Source organism: Gadus morhua, chromosome 19 (assembly GCF_902167405.1).
Source record: "Gadus morhua chromosome 19, gadMor3.0, whole genome shotgun sequence".
NCBI classification, from domain to species: Eukaryota; Metazoa; Chordata; class Actinopteri; order Gadiformes; family Gadidae; genus Gadus; species Gadus morhua.
The window spans coordinates 2,450,207-2,465,616 of NC_044066.1; the positions used below are offsets into that span (position 1 = coordinate 2,450,207).

The following is a 15,410-nucleotide window of genomic DNA, read 5'->3' on the forward strand; positions in this document are numbered from 1 at the left end:
GAGCAAGAAGTCTCAGTAATTGTTCTCAGGCCACGCATGGATTGGCTCAAATTAAAGAATGGTGAAACAGATGGGGAATGCTTCACCAATTTAATGAATATGGGGGTAAGGCTGAGTTGGGTGGCTGAAAACCCTTTTGAACACACTGAGAAGGCAACCGTGCTCCAGGATTGCACTTACATTCCAGCAAAACGACATTATGCAACGCTTTCTCAAGATTACATCAAGGACATATGCCTTTCATTACAACGTTGCCATGAATGGAACCTGCTGGAAATAAGCTTTATACTGAATCAGGCCAGTTTCAAATTGTAACTTTGTTACCTTTAGTACATTCCTGCATCATAAAAAAAAAAAAAAATGAAATGAATGTTCATTCAGCTGACCCAAAATAAATGTTCTTCTTCTGGGACTATTTCAAGATTATTATCATTTTTTTTTTTTTTTTTTTTAGCACATGACCTGGAGTGCATGCTTATGTGTTACCTGTCTGTGTACACTACAGGGAAGAGTGGATGCTTATGTGTTACCTGTCTGTGTACACTACAGGGAAGGCTGGAGCCGCGGCTCATGGGAGCCACCACCGCCACCCTGGTGGGCGACGGGGCCGACTGACGCTTCTTAGGAGGCAGGGCCGGCGGGGGACTGGGGAGAGAGAGCCGTCACATAACATCAGGCCTGGAAGCCTTACAACACCAGCATCCTCACAGTCCCATGGGACGCAACTCAGGCCCAAACAAACCACACACGTGTGCACACTTACACATTGACACGCACACACACACACACATAAACACCTCTTGGACACGGGTTACGAGTACGACGGGATGTGTATGGCCTGTGTTAGCGTCAGACAAAAAAATAAAATAAAAAACGTTTCTTGCGTATCAAACTTCTCCAGTCAAGTTCATTGGGCGTAACAGCGTTTGCCATGACATAAAGATCAGTCGGGGAAACAAAGAACACACTCATGCACTGGACTGGTCTTCTCTTCTGATTGGATGAGGTAAGGCATCACATTGGGGGGGCCAATCAAACATGCATGTCAAAGCACGCTCATCAAATCAAAAGGCTGGATTTGTCCGGGGGGGTTGGGGTGGGGGGGGGGGGAGCAGGACTTTTTGATGAGGGCAGTATGACTGGTCACGATGGAAAGGTGTGATCCCATTTGCCCACATACTTCTCCTTCTGTGTGGACCTCCTCTGGCCAGCGTCAGCACTCAGCTGAGCTCTGTGGTCAGACACAGACAACAACCCCAGACAACAACCCCAGACACAGACAACAACCCCAGACACAGACAACAACCCCAGACACAGACAGAGCAGAGGGAGGAAGAGAGGAGCACAGACCACTTGATCAGGCTGGAACGCAGGAAAACACTAACTTTACATCTAAACCTTCTGTCATGTATGAACAAATTCATAATCATCACACATCATTTTATCATCATGTGTGAATTCTGTACGGTAGGCTATGAAAAGCCAGCAGATGACCACAGAGAGCGAACAGGGAGATGGAATTGAGATCAGGAATTTTAAGATGACTAAATAGCATGCACATATTGTTTGACCACAATTCAGACCAGAAAGATATAGCATATCAAATTAGACAACCTGGAACTGTTATGGCGCGTTTCCACCGGCAAGGGCGGTTTGGTATGAATAGGTGTGGCACGGTTCGCGTTTCCACAGCCAAAAGTAGGCGGGGTTTCGGACTTAGCTGTGATTAGGTGAACTTATCTCTCAGTACTCCTCCGTTGAGGTACTGAGACGTCTGAAATGGGGCCAACTAATTTGAGCTACACACGCCGTCCGTTGATTGGTCAACAGCATCGTCACTTCCGTGCGACAGGGGGGATAATAACAAACAAACACATTACCCGCAAGGTATTTCTGGACGACAGCGAAAGCCTTGTTTATTTAAGAAAGTGTCACACAATAGTTTGCCGACCTTCTTGGACATCCTACATTGTTGCTCTTTGTTCATTGTGCACGTTCTTCTTTTTCCTTGGATTTATTAGCAGGCTACACTGTGTCGGGCTGCTATGAGTTAGCTGCCGCGGCTATCGCCATCCGGCTGACCCTGCCCTACCATATGGGTACTGTCAGCGGTGGAAACGCGAGCTGGGCCAAACCGCACCTCCACTACTGGGCCAAGGAGTGCTGGGCCGAAGCGCACCCGCCGGTGGAAACACGCCGTTAGTGAGCGCTGGTACACTCAGGTGGGGAGAGAACGCTGACTGTTACACCCTGCATGACCACCTTTTCTTACTTAACTGGATCAGACACAGATCATTGAATCCACCTGATACTCAAACACTAGTCATAAACGTCATCATGGTTTTGTTTATATTTTGTAGCCACTAGCCACAATTCGATCAAGGTTACCAATATTACTCCTGAATGGAAGGAAATGATGAAAAATATATAAAAGGAATTTGAACGGAAAAGAGCCTGTTGATCTTAGCTTATATGATTCAGTAACATATGAGTCAACACTTTTATCCTCACACCTACCCGAAAAACAAACAAACAAACCAACCATTATTAACCATGTTGCAATAATTCCAATGAACACAAACCTATCAAAACATCTAAAGAACAACAGGATTAGAGTGTATTAATCCCCACATTCCTCTTGGCTACAGTTGCACATGCTTCTCACCTCAGCTCTGCCATCTTGGCCTCAGGGAGGGGGGGTTTGGGCGGGGCCACGTCGTCGTCGGGTGCGTCAGACGCAGCCTCTGAAGGCGTCTCCTGGGCGGGGGACGGGATGGTGACCTCAGGCTCCTGGTCCGTCAGGGACACCTCGGATGACGCGCTGCTGGAGGGACGGACGGAAGGATGAACCGACAGAAGGATGAACAGACACGTCTGTCTGAATGTGTGCGGATGTCTGGGGCACACCAGTGCGTTGTAAAGGGCCCCGGCGTGGACTCACCTCTCTGCCGTGGGGGCGGGGGGGACTGGTTTATTGGGGGTGGTGGGCGAGGGCTGCTCCTGTTTCTCGATGGTCAGTTTGACCAGCTCCTGATCACACGACATATGCACACATACAACGGTCATGTAGGGGAATTTTTGGATTCAGCGATCCTAGACACTTTTATCAAAGTGACTTCAAAGTTGACTGGCAAGATGGATTCCCGAGCCAATCAAAGGTGCGTGAAATTTAACATTTCTCATTGGCGGAGGACGTAGGGTTGTTTTGAGCCAGTAAATTTCTTTGATGAGCAGGTAGGGTGTGGGCAGCGGGTTAGGTGATGGGAGGGGACTCACCTTGACTCCGTCCAGCACCGCCTTGATGACGGTGGTGACGGCCACCACGTTCTCCTTGTCCTCCAGGTCGATGCCGTCCAGCATCACCTGGTCGGACCAGCGTATGAGGTTGGCCAGACTCTGGTACACTCGGTTGTGACACGAGGACAGCGCCGAACTGCAGAGTGTGTGCATATAAGTATGAGTGTATGAGTGTGAGTGTCAGTATTTGTATAAGTATGAGTATGAGTGTATGTGTGAGTATGTGTATAAGTATGAGTATGAGTGAATCAGTATGTGTGTGAGTGTGAGTATGAGTGTTTGGAGAAAAGGGAAATTTATTAAAAAAAAAAACATCATAAAGACGACCTAAACCAACTTTCCCATATATATCTAATAACTATAAATAATGAAGAACAACAGGAAGACGGCACTGGATAACCAGGTAACATCCACCTCTTGAGCAGGGTCGACCTGGTCAACAAAACAAGTAGACAAGGAAACCCTTTGGTGGGGCCGCCAGCCAGAGCAGGGGCCAGCCCAGTCTGGTGCTGAACTAAAGAATGCTTATCAGGACAAAGGAGGTGTGCTGGAGGTGCTGCTGCTCTAGTCAATAGTGCTGGAGGACCGCTGGCTGCAGGGTGTGTCCGTGGTGCCTGTCTCCACACGCCAAGGCACATTCACGCGCCGTTCCTGCCCCGACACGGCACCCCATTCCAGCCCCGCAAAACAACGCCGGTACAGGAAGAAGGCTCCAGTTGGGGAGGAGTTAAGAGACTGATGGTAAAGGATAGGGAATGCTCAATACCATGCCAAAAACGCTCTTCTTCTTCTGAAAAGAAGCCCTAAACAAACTTTTAAATATTTAAAGAGCAGTTAATAAAACATTATAGGACCCATGAATAATATAACTAATCTATAGGAGCAAACAAAAAATCAATACACACAAACACTAAGGCAAAAGATCTCTTTGGTGAGACTCCCAGCATGGACCCAGTTTCTTGGTCAGCCATTGTCAAAGGCGGCAACAGCAAGGGGTGAATTTACTTTAATTGTTCCGCATCTCCAGTAGATTTAGCAAATAGGACAACAATTATTAATGTACATGCATTTAGTTACTAGTGGTACTAGTCTCAATGGACGGTTGGGAATTGACATGTTAGCTCAGAGGCCAAAGTCCAAAACACCTGGGTTTTTCCAAAGAAGGTTATGAGCCATTCTACTACATGATTTGGGATGTCTTGTGGCTGCAGGAGCCAGGGCAAGCCCCTTTCAGATAACTCTCAACCACTGTAGTCGCACTTCAACCCTGCTACATCAACCACTGCTAAATACAGGACAGAGGAAGCACACCCACAAACACACCCACATCTCTGGCCTGCATGCCAGAGAAGGCACTGATTGACATTGCAGAGACAAAAGGGAAAGAGGTTCCAACACGTCCAAACTCAGACAGAGAAAGAGAGAGCGAGAGAGAGCGAGAGGGAGCGAGAGGGAGCGAGTGAGGGAGCGAGAACGTGAGCGTGTGCGAGGGCGAGTCAGAGGGAGAGCACGGAGAGGGAGAGAGCGAGGGCATGTGAGAGCGAGGGAGTTAGAGTCCAATCAACCAAGTCAGTGCATTCTACTACATGGTGAGGAAGAAGTGTAAGACAAACAAATGAATGAGAGCAGTATAGTCAGGTTAAACATTGAACCGGGAAAATACCCGACTACACTGTGTGACACTTCCAGGAATACTACCTGGATGTTGAGTCTACTCTGATCCTATCATATCACATCTCACCTGTGTATAGTCGCTGCAAAACCAAAAGATAACATCTCATTTTGCACCATTTAATTTAAATATTTCATACTCAGGTCGTATATACCTTCCTTTAGGAAGGAGAATGGTTCTAATAATAATAATATATATATTTTTAGGGTTTTTTCTGAAACTGTGAAATCAGATAAAGTCCCAGATAACCCAAATCCGTTATTTTAAGTACAAATGGTCAAAATATTTTTTTATATTTATGCATCAATCGATAAATCTCTGGATCTGGGGGTAAACGGAAGGATTATTTCATCACTTTTTATAGTCACCTCACCAAACCAATGGTGCTACCAAAAGGCTGACCAGTCAGAAGACATTACTAGTTCCATTGTCCACAAGACGTGACCAATCACAAGAAATGACTGGTCCAATGGCGTCCCCCCTACCAACTCCACACAGAACTAGGGAGTCAAAGTACAATGAGGAAGTAGAGAAAGAGACTCTTGGATGTAGGTTTACCCTGCATCCCACACCCTTTAATAGCTTCTCAGACCTCATTCAAACAAAGGATGCATACAGGTTCCTGGTATTGTTGGTGTTATAAGTACAGGCCTCAAAATTAACGGTTGCAAGCTTGCCCGGGGCAGAGGATCTCTGCTGATCGGGCAGTTTTAAATGGGACATGTAGTCCTCCTATATCGTGGAAGCAGAACTTTCTACAGCGCTGTGTGTTGGTTTTCGGTAAAACAGGAGAATAAGAATCATAACATAATAATAAAGAAATGAATAAATAATGACACCTGAAATTGAGACGCGATATGAAACAAAAAAAAGGTAAAGGAAGATTTCCGTGGGTCCGTCTTGACAGTGGGTAAAGTTAACCGATTGCGGTTTTGACCACCCCGCAATCTGATTCATCAACACAATTTCACTACATTACGGGTGCAGTATGTTGAGGACAGTTAGGACACCGTATCGACAAAAATCTAAACGACATGTCGCTATCGATATCTGTGCGAGAACAGCACTTAAATCTACGTTCCGGCTGCTATCTGTTTTAGGGTCTGTCTAGAAATGACACCCCACAGACTGCACGTGGAGATGTTTCAGGAAAGAAATCACCACAAATCAATAAAAATAACTTTTGTCATTCCGATTGCTGTAGTAGTTGCCAATGATGGGCTGTTACTTACTACAGGTGATTATTTGCTGATCATTTTGCATTATAGCGAATCGGGATGCAATAAATAGTTTGAAATATTCACCAAAAATCTATAAAAATAAATGTTGTCATTCTGATTGCTGTAGTAGGCCATGTATGAATATATTAATTAATGAATTGTGAGGCACTAGTGTTCCTTCTGTTGGGCTAGCTGGTTGGACAGCTTTGTAGCCATAATTGTTATGTTTTGTATTTGAATAAATTATTATAATTCCACAAATACTTGTTGGTTTTATACATTTTCTTGCTAGGCCTACATTTTCCACTCTGGGAAAGTATGTTTTGCTATTGGGCGAGTCAATCTGAAAGCTTAATGTCAAGGTCTTCACTTGCAGTCTGATCAAATGTGCTTGATATGCCTAAAATAAAAATCGACTTGTAAGTAGATGCTTCCATGGTAATTGAACTAATACAGGGGATATAAACAGAGCTTTTTTTGGCTTGTGCACAATGGAAATGGGAATGTTGCTCTTTAATTGGAATGAACAGTCTCTAGTAAGTATGCAGAAGCCAAGCCTACAGAGCAGAGGGACCAGAACAGCGAGCAGAACCCCTTGAATCCAATAACCTCGCCCTCAGCAACACCTTTGAGCAACAAGTGAGTTTGCATCAGATTGACCAAGGCATGACAAACAAACAAGCTAATTATCATATTGCCGCCACGCCCATCAACCCTAGAGAGATAAGAGCACAGGCGGCTGCTTTGGAGCAGCACTTTATAACCCTGCATGTAATTAAATATCCCCTTCAACTTCCCTTTACGGTTGATATCAACCCCAACTTGGTATATTTGGGAACATTTTATGATTTGATCATATGTTATCTGGGACTTTAAGATGGAGGGAGAAGAACAGGGTTGACTGAACACACAGCGTCAGACAGTACAAGGAGCTGGGGAGAGGGTCACCTGTGCTGAGTCCGAGCCTCCGCCTGCACCAGAGGCAGGATGGCCTCCAGGACCTTGCTGGCCGACCCGGGAAGCATCTCCAGCACCTTCTTCTCCACCACCATCTTGTCCACGATGGTCTTGAAGTAGCGCAGGGCACTCACCACGTCCTTCTCCTGCTCCTCCAGTCGGCTCACCTTCTGCAAAGAAGAGGGTTCCACGTTACAGGAGGGCCTGTTGGGGAAGAGGTGCACAGGCCGGCTGCTCCACAACAGCCTTTGGAACGGTCAGTGTTGTGTTAGGGAACGTGCACTGTTGCCAGAATAGGCCAGACTTCCCACCCAATCTGGTGACCCTGTGCAGCATACCGTTGTCCTTCTGTACATGGAATTTATTACAACAAGACAAGGGACATCCAAGTTCTACAAATACACACAGTAGTAATGATGAGCACAAAAGAGTTAAAGTAACAAGGGTAAGACACAGAATCAAATATATTGAAAATGAAGCGCGTGAAGGTCAATTATGGTCACATTTCCATACAAAGGGCATTTTCATAATAGCTTTGACAAACGTATTATCCCCTATGACAACTTGAATTATATACTTGGGCCTGGCACAATGCAGAAACAATTACTACCCAAAAATAGACGAGCAAACACAATAGGACAGATAGTTGAATCTTGCATCAGTCTAAGCGTCTTAGAGTACCAGATTAAGCGCTATATAAATTTCATTTATTATTATTATATTATTATTATTATATTATCATCAGTATTGCCATATACAGGCCAACACAGAGCTGTAAATTGTGTTTATTCCTTATATTCTTCTCGCAGAGATTTGGCTCGAGGACAGGACATGCCTTGAATGCTAACTAGTGCTTTCCACTTTGATAACAAGGTGTACTCTGGGTGATATGAAGCAGCTTGATTCAGTCACAATGGTGAAACACACACCATGCCATCAGAGCTTCAAATGAACAGAGGTGGAGACCATGCTGCTTTCAGCCTGATCGAAGCATGGCTCCAGAGGAAAACTTAACAAAGTGCTATTATGAACACTATTATTATTTTATTTTCCCTTTATTTACTCCCACTTGGCTCAATTCTTAGGAAGCATGGTATTTCTTTTCATTGCTATGCTGATGACAGCCAGATTTATGTTCCTCTTAGCAAGGCAGAAGCATACAGTATTAAGCCTTTGTTAGACTGCCTGCAAGACATTAAAGCTTGGATGTCCCTAAACTTTTTAAATTTTAATGAAAAAAAGACAGAGGTTATCGTTTTCAGTGGCTCTGGTGTGTCCCCCCTGGTTGACCTAGGCTACCTGGAACAGTTCCGTAGGCCAATCTTAAATAACCTGGTGGTTAAGGTGGACACTGACCTCAAATTTGACACCCAGGTAAAAGCTGTGGTGAAGTCCAGCTTCTTCCAGCTAAGGCAGCTGGCAAAAATTAAACCAATGCTTCAGAGACAGCATCTTGAAACAGTAATCCATGCGTTTGTGACCTCCCGGCTGGACTACTATAATGCACTTTACATGGGGATTAGTGAGGCCTCCATTGCCCGCCTCCAATTAGTTCAAAATGCCGCAGCTCGTCTCTTGACTAACACTAGAAAGTACGACCACATTACACCTATTCTGGCTTCATTGCACTGGCTACCTGTACGTTTTAGGATTCATTTTAAAATACTTTTATTTGCGTTTAAAGCCTTAAATGGCCTTGCCCCACCATACCTCTCCGAGCTGCTAAAACCCTACACTCCTAGCCGTTCTCTTAGGTCAGCTGACCAGCTGTTTTTGGCCACACCCCGTACCAGGCTAAAAAACAGAGGAGAACGTGCCTTTGCGGTAGCAGCCCCAAAATTGTGGAACACTTTACCACTCCATATTAGACAAACTACATCCCTGTGTCTCTTTAAAACCTTGGTAAAAACGCACCTTTTTATTTGGCCTTTGGACACTAGATGGCGTGTTGATGTGATGTAGAAGTGTTGGGTGGGTCATGTGTTTTTACTTATTTTATACTTATTTTATCTCTTTTTCTGTGTGCAGCACTTTGGAAACCTATGTGTTTGTTTAAACTGTGCTATATAAATAAAGTGGATTGGATTGGATTATGGTAGAAGGCATGCTTTAATAGCCGAGCTCCATGCTAATGCTAAGGGCGCCTTCAGATCCCTGCTGACCCCACTCATCTGAGAGGGTTTGTGCGTTCGAGCTGCGGCGAAGCAAGCCGCTGGGGTTCGGAAAAAAAAAAAACGCATTTGGCCTGCGACGGAAAGTTTAAACAGAATCAACTTCTGGAGAAACGCAACCCGAAGTCACGCTGCGGTGGCCAATCACGTCAGCCGGCGTTAAGACCGGAAGTCTCCCCCCACGGTAAGGACAACCTTGTTAGACGAGAGGTGGATGGCGGCCGTGTCCTCCTCTCCAGAGCTGTACAACGCATGAGGGAGGGGTTGTAGTTCACAACATGACGTCGAACACACAGGCCATGAAGTGACACCCCCTCACCACCGCCGCAGTCTGCGCTAATTGCTGCAAAGCCTAATTTGGTCTGAAATGAGCCCCAACTTCTCATCCGACTATCCATTAATCATCTATTCACCAAGTAGCGTGACACAGAATCACACGTTTACTGCACCAGGAGCCTTTAAGCGGGCAGTGTCTTCTCCATAGGCTCAGGAGATGGTCACACTGTAGCAAGGGCTTTAAAGCAACAACTAAAAGCAACAGCAACAGTCCATTCACAAAACCTCCAGGTTCCATTGGTGTCATGTGTCCGGCCACCTGCCGTCTCATACGGCCAGCGGTCAAAATGCCTGTGTGACAGTGTGGGAACCAACAAGGAAGGGGACACACACACACACACACACACACACACACACACACACACACACACACACACACACACACACACACACACACACACACACACACACACACACACACACACACACACACACACACACACAGGTGCGTAAGAGCCTACCCGAAGCACAGGCCAGGAAACCTACCGTCCTTTATTAAAAAAGGTAAACAAACGCTGACAATAGTCAGGGAACATTTGGGTCTTCTACCCCACAGTACCCCAAGTACTGTACTAACAGTACTAAACCATGTTATACACACACGACGCAAAGCACACTCAAATACAGGCCTTTTAATACCTTGTTGACAGGTTTCTCTGCACTCTTGACCGCTGGCTCGGGCTGCAGCAGCTTGCCCTTCTTGGACGGGGTCCTCTTGATTTTGGGAGAGTGGAACTTGTCCATCAGCTTCATGGTGAAGGAGGAGAGGTGGGACCGCTGGGAGTCTGGGGAGAAGAGGAAGCACAAAAGGAACAAGGGATGACTAAAGGTTCCGTGATTGATCAATAACGCAAATACAGACACAGAGGGTGGACAAGCAGTAAGAAATACCAGAGGATACATTACATTCATAATTCATGGACGATAATCCCTTCCAATATCAATCAAATCAATTATTTTGTGAAATAATTTTGCATCGGTTATTTCAAATTAATAGCACACTATTAAAATAAGATGTGAAAGAAGAACCCATTCTTCATTGTCTGCCATCTCTTCCATTATCATTCCCCCTGAGCTTCGCACAACGGCTGCAGAGATAAATGCTCTGCACAGGAGCGAGTAAACACATAACCAGCCGAGACACCAGATGAGACACACCAGACAAGTTCACTGGAATTGCACCTTCAACTGACTAGGAGAGTTTGTCATTTTATGGCCCCAGTGTTCGTGGAGGACCAGAAGGAGGGAGAGTACTGGGGGTTACACGAGTGTCTCATGGCCAGAGGGTTTTACTCGCTCAACCAGAAGCTACCGGGTTGGTTTCCCGGTGTCTGCAGTTCGCAGACAGCCATGAACAAGACGGTTCATCCCTCAATGACCCGTACCTCTGCATCTACAGGGATGGTTTGGGATTAAAGTGTATCTAATCAAAGACCCATCATAGGGGCCTACTCAACGTGCTACTAAAAACAGCCCATTTTAGCCCATGTGTCTTACATTTAGGCTCATCCAGTGTTCTTCGTTTTTGCATTTCTAATCCTCATCATCCCTCAAAATCCTTCAAGACTTTCGAAGGCCTGCAGAGGCTAAAGACAAATCTTTGCCTTCTGTGCAGGATGCCGGTCAAAGTCATTCGACTGTCGACATCAGGCACCCAACAACCATGAACCTTTCATCAACTTCTGATTTGCATCGTCAGAGAGATTTGTTTAACCATTTGCATGGCAAAGTTATGGCTCTATTGTGAAGTCAGCCCTAAATAATACAAAGGGCCTTATTATTTAACTTTATTTAATAACTTTCATCACAACTAATGTTGTAATGTAACTAACCAGCCAGAATTGTTGCCTGATAGAATTGCACACGAGTTGTCAATTCATTAAGCAATTTATTATCACATCTCACCTTAGTTATTTAGGAAATTCAACCCAAAGATTTGTTTCAAATAAATTAAGCAATAAAGTACACATATAGCTAGAATGATATGTCTTGTTTTTCCATTATATTATACTGGCCAGACTTAAAAAACGGTTTGACTGGGGCGCACCATCCCGCACCTCTGGGATTTGCATCTCCTTTTGGCTACTAGTGATGAACGAATCGTTTGGGCCAACTTGTACGTCAGTCCGTATCTGGATTGGATGTTCATCACTTTATAGGGCCCCTTTTTGCTTCCTAATCTCAATAGCTCAAAGAGAGCAGATATATTTCAAATTAGTTTTGAAAATGATTCACACATATCTCACAAATGCATTGATGCATTTCTACGATGCCTTTTCAACAAGCCTTTTTGCTTTGCAAGCGAATATAGCCCAACTTAAATCACAGCGGTGTGTAAACCTCCATTACATCTTTTAATCAGACTTATATGGTGCGGCTGTATGCCACAATACTATCCACCAAAATAAAATATAAATACATTTAATTCCAGCTAGAATAGCTGGTAAAATAGTTTTTTTTATTCTTTTTACTTGCTGCCTTAATCAATTTTTACCCCAAACCTTACGCTTTTGTTTCTTCCATAATAGTGGCTTGTTTAGAAACAACCTGAGAAGGCAGAGATTCTGCTCTTTTCAGGAAATATTAAAACATCCTCTTCCAGCAATAAGATAAACATCCTCTCCCCACCGGAACCTGTTGGGCTTTAAAACAAAGCACTTAATTATGGCTACTTTATTATCTCTACTTTCTGCCTTCAGCCAGTATGCACAGTTTGCTCTGACGGCTGATGTCACAGGAAGAAGTGAAGAGTCTATACATCATCTTCTCAAAAGGAAAGGCTGATGGGTGCATTGTTCTACTTGTGTTAGCTGCAATTTATTGTTTGCAGTTCTTGTTCCATTAAGGATAAACACAGGGTGTGATTTGTGCTGCAGTTTGTTTTACAATATGTCATCAGCAGGGTCTGCAGTATATGAACCAACAATTGATGCACCTTTAGCCGCATCAAGGGGTTAGGGTTTGTTAGCTATCACCAACCACTAACTATTATAGTACCACTGGTTGGTCATGATTAAGCAGCGTATAATTTGCATATTATCACTTCATGCTTTTTATTCACGACACTCTCTTTTGACTTCAAACTGTTCATTAAGTGTTTTTTGGGTACGTTTATTTGAGTGAAGCACAGATTTGTTCATTGAATCGGCCTACAACATCATAAGAAACCCTCAGTCCCAACCCATCAACAGACTGTATCCAAGGAGGGACAAAAAGGATAAGAGGACTGAAAAGAGCTGGGAATTACCAACACATGGAGAATGGAGGAAGACATGCAGCCATCCTTTCCTCAGAGCTGTAGAATACATTTTAGAATAAGGCTCTTCTTTTTACTATCTAGCCAGCGACCTGCCAGAGTGACGGCGTGTTTAATTGCAGACACATCGAGAAACATCGGCAGCGTCGACTCGACATGTTATTTACAACACCCTAGGGCTACAAATACCTGGCGCAGTAGGCATGGAGGTGGCGTTGGCTCGTCTCCTCCACTATGTGGCTAAACACGTCAAGTTGATCAAAAGCTGTTCCTGCGCGTGCTTCCGCATATATTCAACAATCGCAGTCCAATAAGCCCTGTACACCCTCTGACCCTGTTAGGCTCTACTGCACGAGCATTAGTACAGAGGGCGCGGACAGAGCTGGCTCCCAACATCCAATAATACAAAATCCACCATCCCCTCCAAATCAACAAACAGGAAATACACTGCAGTCGAGAGCAGGCTTAGTTTCCATGGCCGGAGGCTAAGCATCAGTGACATCGGCAGAGAGCCAACCCGCAGATCGATACAGCTGATGCATCGTACATCACACCATCCTCCAACAGATTCATTGGAGATCAGTCGTACCAGCACACACACCCGCCTCGGTTCTGCGGTTTGTTGTTCTATACTCGCTCTGCTATTCTGTGTTTTTATGGAAGTGTTAGTCCCCCTAATGTTTAGGTATTCTGGAAATAACATTTTTACAATGCTACCTGACCCAGGAGAGAGCAGGCAAGCGACAGCAGCTAGTGAGTGAAGGAAGGTTTATGAGTGCGAGAGACAACGAGAGAGGCTGGTCATACATATGTTAAAGTGTGTCTTCGCAGTTCCCCTCCCGTGTCAATCCAGTCTCTAAGAGAGCCGGCCAGTCCACCTCCCTCCTTTAGACGGCCTGCCTTCAGTGGCTCATGGTAGGATTCGGAAAGTGAGCTCATTTCTTTGCAATGGGTAAGCAATAACTCAATGACTCAATGCAACTAGTCATGGCAAGAGACACTGAGACACAGAGAGAGAGAGAGAGAGAGAGACACAGCCCACAGTTAGTCAAAACACAACTATTCAGCTGGCCACGGCCCCAGTAAGTGTTGTTGTGCGTCTACACATGAACATGGGTTCGTCAGTGGGTTGGGGCCTAGCTGTAGGCATTGCCATTACGCAAACATTCAGGCACATTCTGAATGATAAACTTTTGAAGAGTTACCACTCCACTTTACAGTCCACAGTCACAAGTACGGTGAGCTCAGTAAGGGAGGAAAAATGACCAAATAAGGAAAAGCGTGTTGCATCACAGGGGTTTCCATTTAACTATGCAGCGTGAAACCACAGGCGGGAGGGAGCAAGTCATTAGAAGTATTTAATAGTTTAAACACTTTTAATGCTGCGCATTGCCTTGGGTTCCTTTATAAAAAGGAATCTAGTGCTGTCGAAACAACAAAGCTCTGGAGAGCTCTCTCGCACACAGCTCCATGGAGCATTTTAATCTGATCCATAAATACATAAGCTCATTTCTAGAAATAAAGCGAAAATGACAGACTTTGTTTTGTTAATAGCCTGGTGTGCCGATAACCCATCTGATCATAACAATGTTGCTGAGGATTAATATTATACTTTAGGAAATCATTAATTGAACAGCAATTCGGTTTCATTTGGTGTAGTTTTCAGATTATTTGACCTCAAGTCGTATTTTTTATGCCTGTCCCCACCTGGCTAAAGTCCTTGACTTACAGTGAAAATTGAAGCCCTGTATAATTGCTGATTAACTTCTCCTTCAGGAGTTTATAACTATGAACCAGCTACTTCTTCCCAAAAGTGTACCTCAAGCACAATTTCGACATTTGCCACAAAAATCTCATGGATACATAGTATAGGAAATAATGTTAATCGTTGAGAGCAGAACTCCGGTAATACGAGAAAATAGGTAAAAAATAAGAATTATTGACTGTGCCTTTATGCCTAGTTCAATATGACGCAATGATGCAGATTTACTGATAATGCCGATATAAATGCATGCAGCTCGTATTGTGAGGTTAAGGTCTGGAGGATCAGGGAGTCCAGTTAAACCGCAGCTGGTCCAGGTCTGCCCAGTGAACCTGGCTCTGGTTCAGATCAGAGGGCAGGGTACGGCCAGGAGCCCGTAGAGACAGAGATATATGGGGAGAGGGCTGGGGCTTAGTATAACACACAGCTGTCACCTCCTGCTGAACTTTCCAAAGTAAGGGCTGTGTGTGCGTGTGTGGGCAACCACGGAGTCAACTCTAATCAATGCTTGTGCTACACAGCCATATTTGGAGAGTAGGCCAATACGAAGCACAAAAGATGTGCTGCCCTGTCGAGCACTGGGCAGCACTTTCTACATTACATTCAACAAGCGTAATGAGCAGTATTTATCGTGCTTTTCAATGCAGATGATGCAAAGTAGTCATATGCGTATGATGCTATACTAAAGCTGCTCACATACTTGTGTGCAGCTTTAGTGTGTGTTTTGCAAGCACAAACG

General features: G+C 44.7%; 1 protein-coding gene across 12 annotated transcripts in view; it reads right to left on the minus strand.

Moving 5' to 3' along the window:
- The window catches only part of rapgef1b (Rap guanine nucleotide exchange factor (GEF) 1b), a 49,516-nt gene that overhangs the window by 16,024 nt on the left and 18,082 nt on the right, over positions 1–15,410 (minus strand). For 6 of the 12 annotated variants that reach the window (XM_030341451.1, XM_030341458.1, XM_030341454.1 and 3 more), the window contains exons 2-8: positions 10,293–10,438; positions 7,138–7,316; positions 3,277–3,433; positions 2,942–3,030; positions 2,666–2,824; positions 1,181–1,231; positions 531–645 (exon numbers count right to left, since the gene is read on the minus strand). In XM_030341451.1, coding sequence (XP_030197311.1) covers positions 531–645; positions 1,181–1,231; positions 2,666–2,824; positions 2,942–3,030; positions 3,277–3,433; positions 7,138–7,316; positions 10,293–10,438 — 896 coding nt within the window. The remainder of the gene's footprint in view (positions 1–530; positions 646–1,180; positions 1,232–2,665; positions 2,825–2,941; positions 3,031–3,276; positions 3,434–7,137; positions 7,317–10,292; positions 10,439–15,410) is intronic. The other 6 variants (XM_030341453.1, XM_030341456.1, XM_030341462.1 and 3 more) reach the window with 3 other exon arrangements.